General features: G+C 46.3%; 1 protein-coding gene across 4 annotated transcripts in view; it reads left to right on the top strand.

The window, feature by feature from the left end:
- invs (inversin) overlaps nucleotides 1-22,601 on the top strand; it is a 367,882-nt gene that overhangs the window by 99,162 nt on the left and 246,119 nt on the right. For all 4 annotated transcript variants that reach the window (XM_070881116.1, XM_070881115.1, XM_070881118.1 and 1 more), the window contains exons 3-5: nucleotides 6,882-7,049; nucleotides 8,259-8,439; nucleotides 13,830-13,939. In XM_070881116.1, coding sequence (XP_070737217.1) covers nucleotides 6,882-7,049; nucleotides 8,259-8,439; nucleotides 13,830-13,939 — 459 coding nt within the window. The remainder of the gene's footprint in view (nucleotides 1-6,881; nucleotides 7,050-8,258; nucleotides 8,440-13,829; nucleotides 13,940-22,601) is intronic.

Below are 22,601 nucleotides of genomic sequence, written 5' to 3'. Positions count from 1 at the left end.
CTAGGAGTTCGACCGAGACGACCCAAACTCATTTTACTTCGGATTCTTATAGCCAGCAGATAGAGCGGACTGTCATCCCATCAGTCTGGACTGGATTTGAAGCCAGGTTGCAATGGGGTGAAAGGCCATCATCTAACTCATTGCATCATTCAGTCCCCATGAAAAAAATGTTGCTCTCCAATGCAGGTAGTTTCGGCACAATTATAATATTGTCAGAACTATATTTAAAACGATATTGTCCATTATATATTGTAATCTATTGTTACATCAGAATATCATCATACTGCTGGGCATGATACAAATCATGTGCAGTAAACAAATTTTGTTCAAGGTTATTTTTATTCGCTTCTTGTTGCAAGGTATTTGTATTCAAAGCTACAGCAGGAATGTAAAGTTGCTGAGATAAAAATAATCAATTGTCTGATGTAATTTAAATATATTGAAGTGCAAAATCTTTAACAGTGGGAGTACAATCAAAACAATTATTTCCACATTAGATTATCAGCAGGTTACAATTAGTCATCAAAGGAGAATGTTGAATCTGAAAGAAACTCCCAGATATTTAACTGAAATATCATGCAGACACAAAAAATTGAGACTTACTAATAATTAGATTGATAAAGCAATTTATAATGTTGGTTGGTAGATTGGTGATCTCTTAGGAAAGTGCTGCTTCATATATTCATTTTCTGTCTACAGATACTGCTGATAAAATCATCAAATGGTTACATAGAAACATAGGGCCCAAGTTTCCACAAAAAAAAACGGGCGCCCCTCCGAGCTGGGCGCCCGTTTTTCGTGCCTAAAACGGCGCCTAAAAAAATCCTCGGTATTCTCCACCGACTTTCAGGTCCTGTGGCACTCGGCGCAGCCGGCACGAGCTGTGGGGGGGGCGGAGCCAGGTCCCTGCGCTGAAAACAGTGCCGGGGCCTCTGCACATGCGCGCTACAGTCGGCACACAAGTGCAGTAGCTCCAGGCGCCGAACTGTGTGGGAGGGGCCCGAAGCACGCAGCCCCTAGCCCTGGCCCAATGGCCTCACTGGGGCTGCGTGAATGAGGCTCCGCCCACGGCCAGCTCCTGCTCCCCGCCCCGCCCCGACACTCGCCCCCCCCCCCCCCACCGCCGACCCGACCCGACACCCGAGACCCGCTCCCCCCCCACCCCGCCCCGACCCTCGCACTCCCCCCCCCCCCCCCCCGCCCCGACCCGACACCCGCTCTCCCCCCCCCGCCCCGACCCGAGACCCGCTCCCCGCCCCGACCCGAGGCCCGCTCCCCCCCCCCGACCCGCTCCCCGACCCGAGGCCCGCTTCCCCCGACCCGACACCCGCTCCGCTTCCCCCCCACCCGCGACCCGACACCCGCTCCCCCGACCCGACACCCGCTCCTGTTCCCCGACCCCCCCCCCCTCTTCCCCGACCCCCCCCTCTCTTCCCCGACCCCCCCCTCTCTTCCCCGACCCCCCCTCTCTTCCCCGACCCCCCTCCCTCTCTTCCCCTACCCCCCCCTCTCTTCCCCGACCCCCCCCTCTCTTCCCCGACCCCCCCTCTCTTCCCCGACCCCCCCCTCTCTTCCCCTAACCCCCCCTCTCTTCCCCTCCCCCCCCCCTCCACCTCCCCTCCCCCTCCTCCCTCTCCCCTTCTCTCTCTCCCCTCTCTCTCTCCCTCCCTCTCTCTCTCTCGCTCAGCGGCATGAACAGCTGCAGAATTCTCCCTGGCTGAAGCACTTTCACACAGGTAGGAAGATGGTTTATTTAATCTTTTCTTGGCTTATAAATGTTTATTCAGGTTGGATTTATTTCTATGATATTTGTAGAAGTATAAATGAGGATTTATTGTCGAATTTAATGAGTTCCCTTCCCCCCCCACCTCGTTCTGGACGCCTAATTTGTAACCTGCGCCTGATTTTTTAATGTGTAGAACAGGTTTTTTCAGTTCTACAAAAATCTTCACTGGCGCCATTCTACTTTAGTTTGGAGTACATTTTCACTGTGGAAACTTTCAAATCAGGTGTCAGTGGCCGGACACGCCCCCTTTTGAAGAAAAAATTCTGTTCTAAACTAGAACTGTTCTACCTAACTAGAACTGCAGAAAAAAAAATGTGGAGAATTGCGATTTCTAAAATAGTCCGTTCTCCACCAGTTGCTCCTAAAAATCAGGCGCGAATCATGTGGAAACTTGGGCCCATAGAAACATAGAACAGCACAGAAGGAGGCCATTCGCCATGTTGAGCATGTGCCCGGCTCTCTGCAAGAGCACTTCAGCTATCCCACTCCCCGTCCTTTCCCCGTAATCGTGCAATTTTTTTTCCTTTCGTTACTTATCCAAATCCCTTTTGAAAGCCATGATTGAGTCTGCCTCCACCACCCTTTCAGGCAGCGCATTCCAGATCCTAAACATTCTCTGGATAAAAAAGTTTTCCCTCATGTCGCCTTTGGCTCTTTTGTGAATCACCTTCAATATGTGTCCTCTGGTTCTCGACCCTTCTGTCAATGGGAACAGTTTCTCTCTACTCTGTCTAAACCCATCATGATTTTGAACACCTATCAAATCTCCTCTCAACCTTCTCTGCTGAAAGGGGAACAACCCCAGCTTCTCTAGTCTACCCATGTAACTGAAGTCTCTCATCCCTGGAACCATTCTCGTAAATCTTTTCAGCACCTTGTCTATGGCCTTCACATCCTTCCTAAAGTGCAGTGCCCAGAATTGGACACAATACTCCAGTTGAGGTTGAGCCAGTATTTTATAAAGTTTCACCATAACTTCCTTGCTTTTGTACTCTTATGCCTTTATTTATGAAGCCCAGGATTCCCTATGCTTTTTTGACCACTTTCTCAACCTGCCCTGCCACCTTCATCAATTTGTGCACATATCCCCCAGGTCTCTCTGTTCATGCATCCCCTTTAGGATTGTACCCTTTAGTTTATATTGCTGATGATGAAAATATTTCCAATTTTGTATACCTTTTAATGTATTTTTTATCTTCTCTCCTTCTTGCCTCATCCCTATCCATCCAACTCATGGCATATTTCCTGGGTGCATAATCTACACCCAGGCCGCTTTCAGTGCCATTCTTGGTTTAGCCATTGGGAAGCTCATCATGATTTGAATTGAAATCCTACATCTTACCCTTCTCTTCCTTTATGGATGCACTTATTTGTACTGCAAGAATGGCCACCATGCTCCACCCTTTGTCTATGATTGGTCCCCTTGAGGATAAGCCAAACCCTGAAGTTTCACAGGAATGTGTAATTGGAACCGCCCATCCCAAGGTCTCACTGACTTTGCAAATTATAACTCGATCCACTTTGACTTCCTGAAGCGACAGAGGACAGAGCTCCCCAGAAGACAGTAGGGGTCAGCCCAAGTGCCTTACCCCAATCCAAGTCCATGCCTCTCCCAGCCGATGTGCCTTACCCCAGTCCAAGTCATGCCTCCCCCAGCTGAAGTGCCTTACCCCAATCCAAGTACATCCCTCCCCCAGCCAAAGTGCCTTATCCCAGTCCAAGTACATCCCTCCCTCAGCCAAAGTGCCTTACCCTAGCGCAAGTGCATCCTTCCCCTCACCCCACCATAGATGGGGCATTGTGTACGAATTGTTAACAGGTTTATTGGGTAGGAAGTGAATAGTGACAGTGTCGTGACTTCTGGATATCATTCACTCCAACGATGTCCCTTGTAGAGGGTTAGAAGAACGTGATCCGTCTTCCCTGAGTTTCCTCTCTCACCTCCGATTCCACCCGTGTCTCTTCTCCACCGCCCCCCCCCGTCTCTCTTTCTCCCCCCGTCTCTCTTTCTCCCCCCGTCTCTCTTTCTCCCCCCGTCTCTCTTTCTCCCCCCGTCTCTCTTTCTCCCCCCGTCTCTCTTTCTCCCCCCGTCTCTCTTTCTCCCCCCGTCTCTCTTTCTCCCCCCGTCTCTCTTTCTCCCCCCGTCTCTCTTTCTCCCCCCGTCTCTCTTTCTCCCCCCGTCTCTCTTTCTCCCCCCGTCTCTCTTTCTCCCCCCGTCTCTCTTTCTCCCCCCGTCTCTCTTTCTCCCCCCGTCTCTCTTTCTCCCCCCGTCTCTCTTTCTCCCCCCGTCTCTCTTTCTCCCCCCGTCTCTCTTTCTCCCCCCGTCTCTCTTTCTCCCCCCGTCTCTCTTTCTCCCCCCGTCTCTCTTTCTCCCCCCGTCTCTCTTTCTCCCCCCGTCTCTCTTTCTCCCCCCGTCTCTCTTTCTCCCCCCGTCTCTCTTTCTCCCCCCGTCTCTCTTTCTCCCCCCGTCTCTCTTTCTCCCCCCGTCTCTCTTTCTTCCCCCGTCTCTCTCTCTTCCCCAGTCGCTCTCTCTTCCCCAGTCGCTCTCTCTTCCCCAGTCGCTCTCTCTTCCCCAGTCGCTCTCTCTTCCCCAGTCGCTCTCTCTTCCCCAGTCGCTCTCTCTTCCCCAGTCGCTCTCTCTTCCCCAGTCGCGCTCTCTTCCCCAGTCGCTCTCTCTTCCCCAGTCGCTCTCTCTTCCCCAGTCGCTCTCTCTTCCCCAGTCGCTCTCTCGTCCCCAGTCGCTCTCTCGTCCCCAGTCGCTCTCTCGTCCCCAGTCGCTCTCTCGTCCCCAGTCGCTCTCTCTTCCCCAGTCGCTCTCTCTTCCCCAGTCGCTCTCTCTTCCCCAGTCGCTCTCTCTTCCCCAGTCGCTCTCTCTTCCCCAGTCGCTCTCTCTTCCCCAGTCGCTCTCTCTTCCCCAGTCGCTCTCTCTTCCCCAGTCGCTCTCTCTTCCCCAGTCGCTCTCTCTTCCCCAGTCGCTCTCTCTTCCCCAGTCGCTCTCTCTTCCCCAGTCGCTCTCTCTTCCCCAGTCGCTCTCTCTTCCCCAGTCGCTCTCTCTTCCCCAGTCGCTCTCTCTTCCCCAGTCGCTCTCTCTTCCCCAGTCGCTCTCTCTTCCCCAGTCGCTCTCTCTTCCCCAGTCGCTCTCTCTTCCCCAGTCGCTCTCTCTTCCCCAGTCGCTCTCTCTTCCCCAGTCGCTCTCTCTTCCCCAGTCGCTCTCTCTTCCCCAGTCGCTCTCTCTTCCCCAGTCGCTCTCTCTTCCCCAGTCGCTCTCTCTTCCCCAGTCGCTCTCTCTTCCCCAGTCGCTCTCTCTTCCCCAGTCGCTCTCTCTTCCCCAGTCGCTCTCTCTTCCCCAGTCGCTCTCTCTTCCCCAGTCGCTCTCTCTTCCCCAGTCGCTCTCTCTTCCCCAGTCGCTCTCTCTTCCCCAGTCGCTCTCTCTTCCCCAGTCGCTCTCTCTTCCCCAGTCGCTCTCTCTTCCCCAGTCGCTCTCTCTTCCCCAGTCGCTCTCCCTCTTTCCCAGTCGCTCTCCCTCTTTCCCAGTCGCTCTCCCTCTTTCCCAGTCGCTCTCCCTCTTTCCCAGTCGCTCTCCCTCTTTCCCAGTCGCTCTCCCTCTTTCCCAGTCGCTCTCCCTCTTTCCCAGTCGCTCTCCCTCTTTCCCAGTCGCTCTCCCTCTTTCCCAGTCGCTCTCCCTCTTTCCCAGTCTCTCTCCCTCTTTCCCAGTCTCTCTCCCTCTTTCCCAGTCTCTCTCCCTCTTTCCCAGTCTCTCTCCCTCTTTCCCAGTCTCTCTCCCTCTTTCCCAGTCTCTCTCCCTCTTTCCCAGTCTCTCTCCCTCTTTCCCAGTCTCTCTCCCTCTTTCCCAGTCTCTCTCCCTCTTTCCCAGTCTCTCTCCCTCTTTCCCAGTCTCTCTCTCTCTCTCTCTCTCTCTCTCTCCCCCTCAGCCTGCCTCTCCCTCAGTCTCTCTCGCTCTTCCACCCCCGTCCTGCCCCCCCACCACTTCTCTGTCCGTCGCTGCTGCTCTCGGCCCCCTGCCGCCACCACTCTCGGCCACCCGAAAGGGGTCGGGGATGGAGCGTGGGAGAGAGTCGGCAGGGGGGAGAGAGAAAGAAAATTGGCGGGGGCGGGGGGAGGAAAGAGAATCGGGGCCTGAGTGGAGTCTGGGGCCTCAGCTCCTGCTTCTCCGCACCACATGGAGAGAATGATTTGGGGCCGGGAGGGGTGGGGAGGGGAGGGCTCGGAGCTTGATGGGGTGGGGCTTGCCAGACACATGTCTGTCAAAAAAGTGCAGTACAAATAGTTACACTGTTCCTTTATAGAGGCACCTGGGCTGGATCTTCGGCTTTTCTGTTTTCGGGGTGATAATGGTGGCGGGTCGGGAAAGTTAGCGGCCGGGAATAGTTTGCGCTTTAGTACTTAAGTTTGGGCATCTGGGTCCTGCATCAGGGGGTGCAGCGCTAAGGGACGCATTGTACACCTCTCTTGGTGCAAGGAAGGGAAACTCCCGAGCTAAAGAGCCGGGCCGGAGCGCTCCAAGAGAGGCCTGTGGCGGGGGAAGCAAAAACACCTACTAAAACATTCCTAAAACATTGCCCACGCCACCGCAACACAAATCGCACAAAAATTTAAAACCAAAAACACTCGAACATACTTTACCTTCCTCTCCACTGCCGGTATGGCTGGACCGCTCTGATTTCCCAGGTGGTCATTGCGGGCGCACATCCAGGCGAACGGATCGGGCAAGACTCAAAACTCACTCCGGTGTCGCAACCAGGGGCGTTGCACACCTGGTGCAGCTCTTCCCAGCAGTGCTGCTCAGCGCCACCGCAAAACCCGACCGGAGGATTGCCGGAGGGTGCTGGAGACCTCACCGCCGCCTTTCACGCTGCTCCGGGGCGAAACCCGGAGCGTTAAGGACCGGAAAATCTAGCCCCCGGACTTTATTTAATAGCTCCTTCTGTTGGATAGCTAAGATTAACAACTTACTCTGTGACTATAGCAAAACACTAATACAGAACAGTGTTCCTAAATTTGAAAAGTACAGTAACCTGGTATCTACAGTAATCTCAACTGACCTGTTTTTAAATATTTTTGTTAATTTCTATAGCAAACAGCGTTACACTGGAGTGCCTACTACAACCATCCGGAGCATGTGAAACTGCTGATAAAACACGATTCCAATATAGGCATTCCTGACATTGAAGGCAAAATCCCACTGCATTGGGCTGCCAATAACAAAGACACTACAGCCATTCACACAGTGAAATGCATTTTGGTAAGTATGTTGCTTCAAACTCTCCTGCAGTGACTGAAGACAATCGAAATTGCACTAAGTGTGGGAATGGAACTAATAGGAGATTGCTCTGCTGTATTGGTGTAACATCATAACTTCAGTCTATTAATAATTCAAAGTAATTTTGCACTTTAAAAACTGAATTAACCAGAAATTCGAATTAAGCAACAGGAATCAAACAGCGCAGGCGACTTTCATTCAGTTGAAATTCAGATAATCCAGTAATATGAGTTAAGCGGGTTGCATTATCATGAGACTGTAGATCAATCTGGGTATGTAGCAGATGAGGATTAGCTCCAGTTTTGTTGATCTATATCCTCTAACATTGGGAGTGCTATTAATTTGCTTTTCTTACAGAATCAATGCACTGCTTAAAACAAATTTGGGTAGATTTGCGTCTGGGCTTACTTTTGGACCCAGGTGCAAATCTACCCCAACATGGGCCTCATCTACATATTCAGGACGAGCTGCACAGGCAGCTCCCTCCACTAGAAAAATCAATTTTAGGCTGCCTTTGTCAGTGGCATCAGCCCTCGTATAAATTCTGAGGAGTGGCAGGGTGTTGGTGGGTTGGGTTGAAGTGGGCATTGGGGCGGGGGGGGCGTTCATGAGAACTGTGGAGGCAGGGGGAGCACTCATGTTCCTCCTGGCACCACAGAAAGTTTTAGAACAAATTAAAAATAATTTGCGGCTTGATAATAATTGAATATGTAAAGTGTTTATTGATTGAAATAATTTAGATAACATTTTCTTTTTGTCAATTTTATTCATTAGGTGAGAATTCATATAAGGTATAAGGTGCAGTTTAATAGCTTATTAGTCTTTGGGACTGAGCTGAGGAACCATAATAATCTTTTCCTGTCCTGTACCTTCCTTCCTATGTTCCTTCCAATGCAGTGCTCTGGCCAGTCTGCGAAATACTCTGTACCATCTGCGTAATGGGATAAGCCATTTGGTAAAACCCCAGCCTAAACCCTTCCCTATAGTACGAACTGAGGACTGTGGACTGACTTAATGTTTTGAAGCAGAGCATCTCTTTAACTTTAGATTTTTGTTTTTTGACTTATGAATATTTTTTGTGGTAAAACATTTTTTTTCCCCTTTGGTTAGATACTATTCAGAGGGTTTACTCATTTTAAAAGTATTATTGGCAATGCATATTACAACATTCTGATTTTTTCCACCTGATAGGAGGCTGCTCCCACTGAATCACTTTTGAACTGGCAGGACTATGAAGGACGAACACCACTTCACTTTGCTGTTGCTGATGGAAATGAAGCTGTAGTTGATGTATTGACCTTGTATGAAGGATGCAATATAACATCTTATGATAATTTATTTCGAACTCCTTTGCACTGGGCAGCTTTATTAGGTAATTAATATTAAAAGGGCGCTTAAGACATGTTCAGAAAGTCATTATTATGATTATGTATTCACAGACGGATTGAGTACAATCTGGGTAAATGCCATTGTGAAATGTTTTAAATTCTAAACTATCTGAGTTGACCATAGGGCCGAGATTCATTGTGCTTTACGTTATTTTCATTTTTTCTAATCATTATGCATTTTATGGCTGATTTTAGATTTGAATTGTCTTGGCTCACAGCCCCTTCAAAAAGACAAGGACACAAACCATTCTTAGCCAGTGGCCCCAACACGAGTTTTTTTTTTAAATTACATTGTCACGCAGTCACTTAGATTTCACTTTGGTCCATGTAATGTTTGAAATTATCTTTGCTAGAAATACATTTTAACCCCACCTATACATCATGCACATTTATTTGGGGTTACTGTGTGTCTGTAAATTTGAAATGCTCAGTATAGAATCTGTAATAATGGTTATTCTGCAAGTACTCTCCAGTTTCAGTAATGCCCATTCTGTTAAGGAGTATGGGGATGGTTGACACTGATTACATATGTTCTACATCTCCACATCCCAATATATATCAAGAGAAAGTCCACAAGAATATGAAAGCACAGATAACCAGGGAATGCAAAACAAAGAAGTGAAACGACTAGAGTGGAACATGGACAGACCTTGGGGGTAGACCAGAGCAATAATTTGGACAATATATGTAAAATTTAAATTACTGTGAAATAGATGTATAGTTTTAGGAAAGTCAATATCCACAAATACTTTATTAAAAAGCCAAATGGTAAATATAAAGGCCACAGCAGTAAAATAATTCAAGCATCCCTTAGACAATCCCAAGAAGCTAATAGCTAGAAAAAACTGAGGTAGAGAGAGAAAACAATTTTTGAAACACGAACCTATTAATAAGAGTAATCATTTAGAGATACTAAGAGAAAGTCAAAGGAAACCAACTTAAATGATCACTTGTAGAAAGTGAGTTTGAAGGAGAGACGTGAAAGATTGAGCACAAGAAGTGAATATTGGAGGGACTGTTTACCTTCTTCCTCCTCTTCCAAATTTCCTTTGATATTTTCCCTGATTCTGTTTCTGAGAATGATGATTTATGGTGGAGACATTATTGTAGAGTTGGACTCATGTCATCAACATGAAAAACAGTTTGAAGGGTTATTCCCCTTTGATTTTCTGTATTAGGAACCAGAGCTTGCTGTTCAGATGCAGGTGAAGAATATGAATGTTACCATTTTATAGTACTGCATTTTCTGAAGTTATTGTGGTCAGATCAAATTTGGACCTATTTCATCAATACTTATGTAAGGGAGCAGGTAGAGTGTGTGTATGTTGAAAGGATTATAGCATCCAAGATAAGTAATCTAATGCTTTATTTGGTGGCTGTCCAGGTGATTCTGGAACATCCCTGTACTTTTATACAGTTGGTGAATGATCCTCATTTTCGGGCAAGTCTCCAGTCAAGCCAAACTCCTCACTAAACATTTTCAGAGTTTTCTTGGCTGAACCTATTTATGTGGATTTTGAAGAGAAAGATTGTGAATCAAGGTTTCAGTTGGTTTGTAAAAAGCCTGAATAAGCATAACTACACTCCACCTATGCCCAAATGCAGCAAGACCTGGTTGACATTTAGGGTTGGGCTGATAAGTGGCAAGTAAATTTCACGCCACACAAGTGCCAGATAATGACTATCTAAAACAAGGGAGCATCTAACCACTGCCCCTTGACATTCAACGGCATTACCATTGCCGAATGCCCTAACATCAACATCCTGGGGCTCACCATTGACCAGAAACTTAACTGGACCAGCCACATGTGACTACAAGAGTAGGTCAGAGGCTGGGTATTCTGCGGCGAGTGTCTTACCTCCTGACTCCCCAAAGCCTTTCTACCATCTACAAGGCACAAGTCAGGAATGTGATGGAATACTCTCCACTTGCCTGAATGAGTGCAGCTCCAACAACACTCGAGAAGCTCGACACCATCCAGGACAAAGCAGCTCGCTTGATTAGCACCCCACCCACCGCCTTAAACATTCACTCCTTCTACCACCGGCGCACCGTGGCTGCAGTGTATACCATTTGCAAGATGCACTGCAGCAACTCACCAAAGCTTCTTCAACAGCACCTCCCAAACCCACGACCTTTACAACCTGGAAGGACAAGGGCATCATCATCATCATCATGCGCATGGAAACACCATCACCTCCAAGTTCCCCTTCAAGTCACACCATCCTGACTTAGAAATATATCGCTGTTTCTTCATTGTCACTGGGTCAAAATCCTGGAACTCCAATATCCTCACGGGAGTTTGCTAGTGCTATTAGGGAGGGTTTAAACTAGCTTGGCAGGGGGATGGGAACCTGAGAGTAGATTCAGAAGGGAGAGAAGCAAAGCTGGAAATGAAAGGCAGAAAATTAGTAAGCGAGTTTGGAAGGCAGAGGGAACAAGGGTTAGAAATAGACAATAAGGCAGTTTGGCAGGGCTAAATGGTATATACTTCAATACAAGGAGTCTAGGGAATAAGGCAGATGAGCTGAGGGCACAGATGAACACGTGGGAGTATGATAATACTATTACTGAGACATGGCTGAAAGAAGGGCAGGAATGGTAGCTCAACATTCCTGGTTACAGGGTTTTCAGACGAGATCGAGAGGGTGATAAAAAAGGAGGAGGTTGCAGTATTGATTAAAGAAAAAATTACAGCTGTGAGGAGGGATGATATGTTAGATGGATCATCAAATGAGGCCGTATGGATTGAATTGAAGAACAAAAAAGGGGCAATCCCACTGCTAGGAGTATACTATTGACCCCCAAACAGTCAGAGTGAGATAGAAGAGCAAATATGTCGGCAGAATTCTGAGAAGTGCAAAGACAATAGGGCAGTAATAGTAGGAGATTTCAGCTATCCTAATATTAACTGGGTTACAATTAGTGTGAAAGGTATAGAGGGAACAGAATTCTTAAAATGCACTCAGGAAAAGTTTTTTAGTCAGTGTGTAGCAAGCCCAACAAGAGAGTGCACAATTCTGGACTTAGTTTTCGGGAATGAAGCTGGGCAGGTGGAAGGGGTATCAGTGGGAGAGCATTTGGGTGGTAGTTCAGTCAGGTTTAAGGTAGTTATGGAAAAGGACAAAGATAGACCAGGATTAAAAGTTCTCAATTGGAGAAAGGCCAATTTTACTATGCTGAGATGGGATTTGGCCGAAGTGGACTGGGAACAGCTACTTGATGGTAAATCAGTGTCAGAGCAGTGGGAGACATTCAAGGAGGAGATAGTGAGAGTTCAGAGCAAATATGTTCCCCTAAAGAAAAAAGGTGGGACTAAATCTAGAGCCTGGATGTCAATGAGTATAGTAGGGTAGGATAAAGTAAAAAAGGGAAGCTTATGACAGATACCGAGGGTTCAATACTGCAGAAACCCTGGAGGAGTATAGAAAGAGCAGGGTTGAAATTAAAAAGGAAATTAGAAAAGCAAAGAGAGGGCATGAAAAAATATTTCAAGTAAAATCAAGGAAAACCCAAAGATGTTTTTAAAATACATGTTTTATAAGAAGATAACTAAAGAAAGAGTAGGATCCATCAGAGACCATAAAGGTAACCTGTGTGTGGAGGCGGAAGACATGGGTATGGTTCCTAATGAAAATGTTGCGTCTGTTTTCACAAGAGAGGGACGATGCAGCCATTGCAATCAGGGAGGAAGAGTGTGAAATATTAGATGAAATAAACATAGTGAGAGAGGAAGTATTAAGGGGTTTAGCAGCTTTGAAAGTGGATACGTCCCCAAGTCCAGATGAAATGTATCCCAAGCTGTTAAGGGAAGCAAGAGGGAAAATAGCAGGGGCTCTGGCCATCATTTTCCAATCCTCTCTGGCTACAGGTGTGGTGCCAGAGGACTGGAGGACTGCTAACGTTGTACCGTTGTTTAAAAGGGGAGAAAGGGATAGACCGGGTAATTACAGCCAGTTAGCCTAACTTCGGTGGTGGAAAAATTATTGGAAAAAATTCTGAGGGCAGGATAAATCTTCATTTAGAAAGACACAGATTAATCAAGGACAGTCAGCATGGATTTGCTAAGGGAAGGTCGTGTCTGACTAGCTTAAATGAATTTTTTGAAGAGGTAACAAGAAGGGTCGACGAAGGTAGTGCGTTTGATGTGGTGTATATGGTTTTTAGCATGGCTTTTGATAAGGTACCACATGGCAGACAGGTCACGAAAGTAAAAGTCCATGGGATCCAAGACAATGTGGCAAGTTGGATCCAAAATTGGCTCAGAGGCAAGGAAGTAAAGGGTAATGGCCGATGGATGTTTTTGTGATTGAAGGCTGTTTCCAGGGCTCACTACAAGGTCCCTTGCTTTTTGTGGTATATATCAGTTACTTAGACTTGAATGTAGGGGGTATGATTAAGAAGTTTTCAGATGATACAAAAATTGGCTGTGTGGTTGATAATGAAGAAGTAAGCTGTAGACTGCAGGAAGATATCAATGTACTGGTCAGGTGGGCAGAACAGTGGCAAATGGAATTCAATCCGGAGAAATGTGAGGTAATGCATTTGGGTAGAGCTAACAAGACAAGGGAAGGCAAGGTGTGTTATGCTGATATATAGTTCCAGGAATGCCAGCGCTCTCCTGTATCGTTCCCAAGTGGCCATTCTTCACTTGCCAACCTGAATGCTGAATATTGATAGGCTTCTGGGAAACATCACAGCTGAGCCTGTTCTTCTTATCCAATATCTATACATCATCACTTTACAGCAGAGGCCACTGATTAGGGAAATTAGGAAAGAGAGCCTCAGTTGATTTATTCCTATCCCTCCCCAGCTTGAGACAGGGGGGACAATTGGCTGAGATTAGCTAACTCAGCAGAGTCTGAGGATCAAGCATGAGACGTAACAGGTCTCTATTACTCGTAACCCAATCAGTGCATTTTACCCTAGGAGCCATCGAAGAAGCACCTGTATAAAGTTGATTTCATATTTGAAAATCTTTACAAGTACATTACTCAGGTGCTTGTATAACCACCCTATTTTGACCTGTTGCCTTAGAAGTACTTTTTGCTGAGCAAATTACCTTTATAAAAAATATATATCGTGTATATTGTAATAAAGTTTGAATTTTATACTATGCACATTGAACCCTTGAACTACAACATGACTTTTGTTGTATGTTCATACAGACATTATTTATCCAAATCATTTGATTTGCAACATAGCCAGAAGTCTTTGCTTTAAATACATGTAAATTAATGATGTAATCCCCTTCTCCAGTAACTCTGAAATCTGAGAATTTTCACATTGCTGGTTGACTGCCTGGCTTGCTGATTGTGCATTGTCATTTTCATGTCTCTGTGATTTAATCATAGATTTTATACCTTCATTTAGGTCATGCCCAAATAGGACACCTTCTACTGGAAAGGAACAAGTCTGGTACTATTCCATCAGACAGCCAAGGAGCCACACCACTGCATTATGCTGCTCAGAGCAATTTTGGTGTAAGTACTGTTACAGGAAAAGTTCAAAGAAAAAGATATTTTCTGCAATTTTGAATTGTACAGTATTAGTATTTTGTGCAGGACCAGATAAAATTTTTCATTAAGTATTATTTGTTTCTCATATTTAAATTAGGTGATCTCCTGCTGACCCCATCAACTTTGCCGAGGTCAGTTCCAGAGGTCACTCAACAGCCAGATCCCAGCATTTAATACTGGAATCAAAGACCCTTTGGTTTTTGGCTATAATATCCTCAAGGCAAAATTGGACAAGTGCTTTGAAGAGAAACAGATTATCTGATACAACTTCACAGACAGCCGAAAGATGGACTATATTCATTTCCGGCCTTGAACGTCACAACACGCAGGGAGGTCCTCTTCTCTTCCAATGGGCGGAAAAGACCTCTCCAGGACACCAATGCAGCCTGCTTGCACATTGTACAGGAGGGAGGACCTGACTGCAGTGGCGCAAACCTTTCAATAATCTCAGTGAATCACGAAATGCTACTGCAAAGCCGCACTCAACCTCATTCTGCTGTGTCACTCATCACATCCCCATCACTCTGTCTTCCCTACCCTACTCCTGCAAATCCTTACTAACACCAATTTACCTTACATCTCCACCCATCCCTCTGTCTCTATCTACATTAGCACATCCCCATCTCACTAGCCGCTCCTCACACTCACCCTCATCTTTGTCCAGTCATACCAACTAACAACACACAAGGGTAGGCACTTGGGTCTTTTAGCCAATGTTCATGTAGAGGTTCTGCTAATGTGTTGTCAAACATTGACATTTTATTTTTAGCACTTTGCCTTCTTGGGCAGATTTGTGTGCACCTTTGGAAGTTGCTTAGTGAGTTGCAGTGAATGGTGAGACATGGTAATGAGTGTGAAAATAATGGCTTGGGCATTGCAGGGATGCTTTATGGTGCTGGTGTGGGGTGGTACCAACCTGGCGCATCATGTGAAAGCCAGAGTGTACAGCATCGAGTGAAGAAAATCTGGCCATAAAAACAGAAAATGCAGGAAATCTCAGCAGGTCAGGCAGCATCTGTGGAATCCCAGGTGTTCCGGGCAGCAATGTGGTCGGGTGCTGATGCCCTGCGTCCTATGCAGCATTAGGTAATTGCGGAGAAGGTTGGTGTTGTTGGTCGTGCTGGTGTGCCTAGTGGTGTTGGGGCTGATCGTTGTGGGATTCTGAGGACCAAGGTGAGATTCTTTTCATGGGCACCGATGCTGATGGAATAGATGGCAGATGACGTTGAGATGACAGAAACGATCTGTCAATGGTGAGAGGTTGGTCCAAGGAGGTGACACTGGATAGAGAGTTCACTCCAAACACTTCATACCTGCATAAAGCTGAAAAGTGTATTCCAAGTCCTGAAGGCTCCAAGATTGGAAATTGAACAGCTGTGAAATGGTAGCTTTTATACCAGTTTTGCAGCTGTCAACTATTCACAGCAATGTAGAGTCATTCAAAACTTACCAGACATGATCCCCAAGCGCCGGAAACCTCGTAAGGAAACTTGGAAAAATCGTTAGGTAAAATGCTGCTTAAATACCTTTTAAGCAGCTCCTTAAATATTTCAATTGCCTGACCCGTCACTTAGTGCCAGGTCTGCAAACCGCAGGCAGAGCCGGCACTTGGCAAATTAACAAGGAGCTGGATTCAGAGCGGGATACCGCCCCGCTGACAATCCTCTTGACAGTGGACCCGCCCTTTGAGCGCCAGCAAGGTTCTGGCCTTAGAGATAGAGGGTGGGTTTCCTATTTCTACCTTATACTCTCTGTCACTTCCTCTTGTCCATTTTTACATGTCCTATTATACAGTCTTGCATAATTCATGGAGTATGTATTTGGCCCATTTTTTTCTTCAGTGCACAATACTTATCCATAATAAATCTCGTGTCAGTAGTTGGCCCACACAGAATTTATCTAACTTGTTTTGTAGGTCTTTGTCTGCCTTTTTGAGATTCAACACCAACTTCTATTCCCCCTTCCCCTCAAGTTTGGGCTTGCCTGCAAATCTTAACTACTGGGTTTCTGAATCTAGGCTGTAATGTGATATAATTTACTGTGGCAGGACATCCAACGGTATCTGCCATTAGTTAGACTCGCCTTTGCAGGTTTAGGTTTGTAAATTTTTTGTGTGGCAAGTTGCTGAAAGTGTGAGCTGATAAAACAATGGAAACTGGGCATCTGGGATCTGAATGAACAGGGCACATAACTGAATATCTCCTTAACCAATCAGATTAAAGGATTGTGAAATTAACAGCGCAAGGACTGAGAACGAAGTTTAAATTAGTGTGAGTGAATTTAATGCCAAATCAGGTACAGAAAAAGAAATAAAGGGCTGGATTTTAAGGAAGAAGGCAAGTTGGGGGTGCGGGAGGGGGACTCTCAGGTGGTCAGGAAACCTGGGAGAACAGGTTTCCCACAGGCCCTGCCAACTTTAATGACCGGGCCTGACTTGCATGCAAAGCCTCGATTTTCCGCCCGCATCCGGCCAGATTGAGAGGCTGGCTGGCTCCGGGCGGGTATGCCTGTGGCATTAGACCACAACGAGGGAAGGAGAGATCGTGGGGGGGCTGGGGCCAGGAGAGCAAAGGGGAGTGTGTGAGGGTAATCGCGGGCTGGGAACCCGTCCACTTGCAGTTAAAAACAAATGTAGGTTAAAAAAGAGGTGTAGCCTCATTATAATATTTAAATTGACATCCCACCCCTTGGGAACGGGTGGGTTGCACTCCCCCACCCCAGCCTTTTCCTGCCTCCGTTAAAACTGGAAGTGGATGGGATCAGGTCTGGAATTCCATTTTTTTTTACAACGTAACTACCACCATGCTCCAAACACACCCGCTCTTTTACGTTAAAATTCCCCCAAAAAGATAGAAAGAAAGATTGGATTAAGAGAGAGATAAAAAAGAGGCAGAGGAAAAGTTTTTTTTTTAAAGTTAAATTTTAAATTTTTTAAATCTCCAGCGGCAATTAAAAGCTGAAGGAATAAGACTCCACGCTTGTAATAGTTAATTTTCAATGCCAGAGTGGTTGACTGGCAGTAATGAACACTTATCATATCATTAAAAGAGTACTTAGACTGAAATAGACAAGACTTAACTTTCTGTGGAGAATTTAGTTTGTATCTACCAGGGAAATAAAGCCACTTTGTGCCATTCACTGCATTTCAGTGGTGAGCCAGATGCTGTTTTAGGCGAAGCTGATAGCGGAGCGGCGCAAGTCGGACAGCAACTTTTGAATATTTCAGTTTCACCACATGTCTGACACTCCCCTGAAGTTATACCATTTGCGCATAAATAATGGCAAGTGCCATGAGTCTCAGTTATTTTGACAGCAAATTATGGCCCATTATAATTTAGAAACAGTTCAGATCCCGTCATTGATACTTGAGAAATTCCACTCACTCTTTTCCTCTGTCTATATGTCACTAATACTTTCTTTTTCCTACTCTTTCGCCAACTTCTCACTCACGCCCAGATTTTATCTTTAATTACCATTAATTAAAGCAGGCTTTTTTGTGGAACTTTGTCAAAGCTTTTTGAAAGTCTAGATGCACCAATCGTGAGGCTTTTCAACAGTACATCTGGGATATTATGGCTTCACAAAAGTCAAGGAGATTAGCAGGACAAAATATCCCTTTACGATGATCACAGTTTACTAGTTTATTATAATACAGGGTAACCCTCAAGTGTATCCTTCCAAATCAATGTTATAATCTATTACATATTAAAAATGGTGTGTGGTCTCAACATTCAAAAGAAATTGTACCCATAGCATATGTATTTTTTATAGGTGCAAGCAAAGAATAGTTTAGAAGACCTAAAGAGAACTTACCAATGATAAACATAAGAATGTTAACACAACACACAAACCCACAAAATCAAAAATGCAGACAAAGCAAGTAGTCGATTGGCACTCCTGAGATTGAACAAGCCAGTACTAATACAGGTGCAGCGACCAGAATCCGGAACCCTTGGGACCGAGGCCGTTCCGGATTCCACGTTTTTCTGGACTTTGGATCGTCTTTCTGACATCACGAATCCAGAAACACTTGAACGCAGGTTTTTATAATTTTTTGCAGTTTTGCTAAAAAATTTTACTCCTAGGCCGGCTTAACTGGCCACTCCTTCTGGGCACTTAAGAAATCCAGCACACATTGAGAAATCGGCGCTGAAAGACACCATTGTTTTTAAATCGAAGATTTTGGAGGGAGTCAAGAACACTGTAAAAATCAATAATAAAGTTCAACTTTTTTTTACCTGTCAACTTAGTAAATGGAAGTTTGTTGGATTTCAGAAGTTTTCTCTTTTTTACTCACTCACATGCCACCACCGAACGTCTTGAAGCAGGGCTGGAGGGTTGTAGCTTTGGCCGACAGAATCGGCCTTGCACCCGGACACAGGTGCCGATCGGAAGGCTTCTGCAAACTGAGCCTAGTGAGCGAGGTACCGATTGGAAGACTGCAATGCGTAAGGTGGGAGGAGGGGGTTGGTGAGAGAGAGAGAAGGGGAGAAGTCACGACTGCAATTAGTTAAGAGGGGAGGGGGCAGAGGAGAAGTCACAAGACCTTGGGTGTGGTCCATCCATACAGACCTTTGGGAGAGAGAACTGTGAACCTGTTCTGCCTGCTATCCTGCCGTTTTGAGCTTCTTTCAAAGGTAAAATTTAAGTATGGGGGCAATACTGACAATGCCATATCTTGTGCGAGTCTTCTGCACCATGGTGCTACATAGGAGACAATTGATTCGATGTCATCGCATCAGGAACATTAGAGCCCGTAGGGTGCTGGGCAGGAGGCCTTACCCACCTAGGGTATATCGAGGCAGGCGTTCGTACCTGCACCTGAGTGATGCAGACTGTGTCAGAAGGCTGCGTTTCCACAAAGAAGTTGTAACTGAGATCTGTGAGTTGGTCAAAGCTGACCTGCAACCTAGAAGCATCAGGAGGACTGCTTTGTCAGTTGAAGTGAAGTGTACAGCTGCACTTTCATTCTATGCCTCCGACTCATTTCAAGCTACAACTGGGGATGTGTGCACCATCTCTCAACATGCAACACATGTCTGCATTCGCCAGGTGACGACTGCACTGTATGCACGGAGAAATGACTTCATAAAGTTCCTCATGACCGCCCAAGCAATGCATGACAGGGCTGTGAGCTTCTCCAGGATTATGGATTTCCCAAAGGTACAGGGCTGCATTGATTGTACCCACACCGCCTTGAGAGCACTTTTGGAGGATTCTGAGATGTACAGGAACAGAAAAGGCTTCCACTCCATTAATATACAGCTCGTGTGTGACGACATGCGTCGTATCATGTCAGTCGATGCAAGATAGCCTGGGAGCACCCATAATGCGTTCATACTATGCGACAACCTTAATATCTGCCATGTTTCAGCAGCAGCCAGAAGGGCAGAGCTGGCTACTGGAGACAGGGTACAATCTTGCCACCTGGCTCATGACGCCCCTACGCGTAACCTGGACGGAAGCTAACCGTGAATACAACATGTCGCACATTGCGACGTGCAGCATCACAGAGAGGACCATTGGCACCTTGAAACAGCATTTCCGATGCTTGGACCATTCCGGAGGCTACTTGATGTACTCCCCTGAGATTGTCAGTCAGTTCACTGTTGTGTGCTACATGTTGCATAACTTAACCATCATGAGGCAGCAGCAGATCGTAGTGGAAGACCCATCTGTGGTGAGAGTGGCTGATGATAATGATGTGGAAGATGCAGATGACGAGCAGGAGGAGGACGACGAGGAAGCCATGCAAGTGCCTGAGGCCGGAGCATGACGGCGGAGAAGGGCGGGCCATCGTGCCCCTTTAACGATTACTCGAGCCTTGTGCCAGCAGCTCATCCGTGAACGCTTTACTGCTGCCTGAGGGCTCAGCGACAACTATTTCACATGGACCTTGTTTACTGTTTGGAGCTGTTCTGTAATGTTGTGTTGTGTTAATGGAACAAATGATGGAAATTATTCTTGTTTACTTCAAAAGGTGTGTTAAGAATGGGACAAATAACGGAAATGATTCAGTTTTAATGTAAAATATATTTTATTCAAAAGTTTAACAAACAGTTCTTTTTGTACTTTAATAAAATTGTTGTATCAAACTTTACTTTAAGATCACTCTTTAAGATCAATTAAAAACTTTAAGATCACTTACAAACTTTTCAACTTGTAAATTTACATAACTTACAAAAAACTTTTAATTTGAGAACATTTACAGCAGTTACAACAATAATAAGAATGACAACAGCAGCAGCAAAGAAAGGCTGCACCCACCCATCTCTCCTCCACCTTATTCTAAGAAGGCCCGCTGCACTTGGTCTTGTACACTCCTCCACCCCTACCCGCAGGCGGTGGCACAGTGTTTATGGGCTTGGTATCAAGCTTATTCTTTCTAACATCTCGGGTACTGCGCACCTGTTTGGTGGGGGGGGCGGGGGGGCTTCGGCGGCAGGCGGCAAGTTGGAGGGCCCAGGCGGCAAGTTAGAGGGCCCGGCTTTGGACTCTTCAGAGGCTGGTGTGGGGGTAGGAGTGGCAGTTGATCCTGTCAATGGGCGCGGAGTCTGAGTGTGTTCCCTTATTGCCGCAGCTAACTCCAACATGCCGTCCCTCATGCGCCCTGACAGTCTCAACGACCTGCAACATTCCCTCCCTCATGGTCAGTGACAGTATTTGCACTATCTCTGACCCCTCCCTGATGGTCACTGACAGCTACCTCTGACATTCCCTCCCTCATGGTCACTATTCCCTCACTGATGGTCCCAGATGTTGTTCACATTTCTCGTGTCATTGCTGTTACTTCTCCTGACAGACCCGTTACCTCATCACTCACCCCACTGATGGCGTCCAGGAGTGATTGGGTAAGGTCAGTGCTCTCTACACTCAGTGACATTATCTGAACCACATCTGTTAGATCCTGCACCTCAGGAGAGCATGGTCGAGCTTCCTTCCCCTCCTCCCCACCGGTGTGGCTCACACCCCACCACTGGGACCCGCAGCCTGGGATGGTGGGGCCCTGGGTGTGCCTCGTTGCACCCCACGACCACTGGGACCCGCAACCTCGGACATTAGGGCCCTGGGTATGCTTCGCTGCACCTCACCACTGGGACCTGCAACCTTGGAAGGTGGGGCAGGCCAGGCAGCAGGTTGGTTTGAAGGACCACGATGAATGATAGCACATTGAATCAACCGAAGCATAGCTGATGGAGCCATCCCCAGGAACAGAAGCATGGCCAGCCCGTGCAGTAGTTAACATTTAGCAAAGCCAGACTGTGGAATTTGCAGGACTTGCCCTCTCCCTCGCATGTGGGCCCAGCTTGTGCAATACTGATTGCTTTTCTCCAGGCAGGACCCATTAAAGCAGCGACCCTCTCTTCCAAGGCTGTCAGTGGGTGCAGATTTGCTGGGCCTCCTCCTGTTCGGGTTCTTTCTCATTTGCTGTGTGCCACTTTCCTCTGCAAAGATGAAAACATAATTTTTTTTAGAGAGTGTGTCTTTCTGCTGGGTGGGACATACACAGCTGGTCACATTTACAATTGCAATTGCATTGAATAAATGAAAATGTTACTTACACTAACTACTTGACCAATGTCCTGCCACTTTTTATACTGGCCTCCAGATCTCGTGGTGGTCACCATTGTGCAGTAATCTTCTGCAACTTGGTTCCAGCTTTTCTTCATTTCTTTGGGTGGAATTTTTATGTGACCTCTGCTCGTATCCAGCTCCTGCCACCTGTTCTCAATCACAGTAACTAGTGCCTCCACTTCTTCCTGTAAGAAATTCTTGGTACTTGCACCACGTTGCATCTTGTAGTGCTGCAGCTCCGATTTTTCCAATGCTCTCAAACAGCACTCCTTATCACACACAACTGGCTCTTTAAAAATGGCCGATTGCCAACTCGGAGCTGTACTACACATGCACATCCATTGCAACTACGTCAGAAACATAATTTTTTTTTCCCGCGCATGCGTAGAAGGTGTGGCATTATTTTTTGGCGCAGAAAGCAGGCACCCGAGGCGACTGGACACGTGTGTGGCGCCAAATTCGAATTATAGATCGGGGAAGCTTTGGCAAATTATTTCCAGCACATTTCTGGCCTCGAAAAATGGGCGTAACTCTAGCAATACGGCAAAAAACCGGCTTGGGCAAATTTGAGCCCATTGTATGTAAATTGAACACATTTATTTTTGCTTATCAAATAAATAATTTGCATGAAATGCTGGAAATCTCAGCGTGTCAGGCAGCATTTGTGGAGAGAAACAGAGTTAACGTTTCTGACGAAGGGTCATCGACCTGAAACATTAACTCTGTTTCTCTCCATCAATGCTGCCTGACATGCTGAGATTTCCAGCATTTTCTGTTATTATTTCAGATTCCAGTATCCGCAGTATTTTGCTTTTGACATCATTTGCATGTCTTGGCAAGAAAGGTAATTGGTGTAGAATGTAAGATTAGATAGATATTCTTGGTTTTTCTTTATTTTTGGGGAACGGCCAGAAGGATTGCAGAATCTTTCCCTGGGCAATCAGTTGTAGAGAGTCCATGATAAAGCAGATTTTATATGTTTTGTGGAAGAAATTAGCTTAGTTTGCTGAATGGCTTTTTGTCATTACATGTGTTTGACATCCTCGATTTA

Source organism: Pristiophorus japonicus, chromosome 5, assembly GCF_044704955.1.
Source record: "Pristiophorus japonicus isolate sPriJap1 chromosome 5, sPriJap1.hap1, whole genome shotgun sequence".
Classification (NCBI taxonomy): Eukaryota; Metazoa; Chordata; class Chondrichthyes; family Pristiophoridae; genus Pristiophorus; species Pristiophorus japonicus.
The sequence above is the reverse complement of the archived record's forward strand: the minus strand, read 5'-3'. Positions and strand labels throughout refer to the sequence as shown.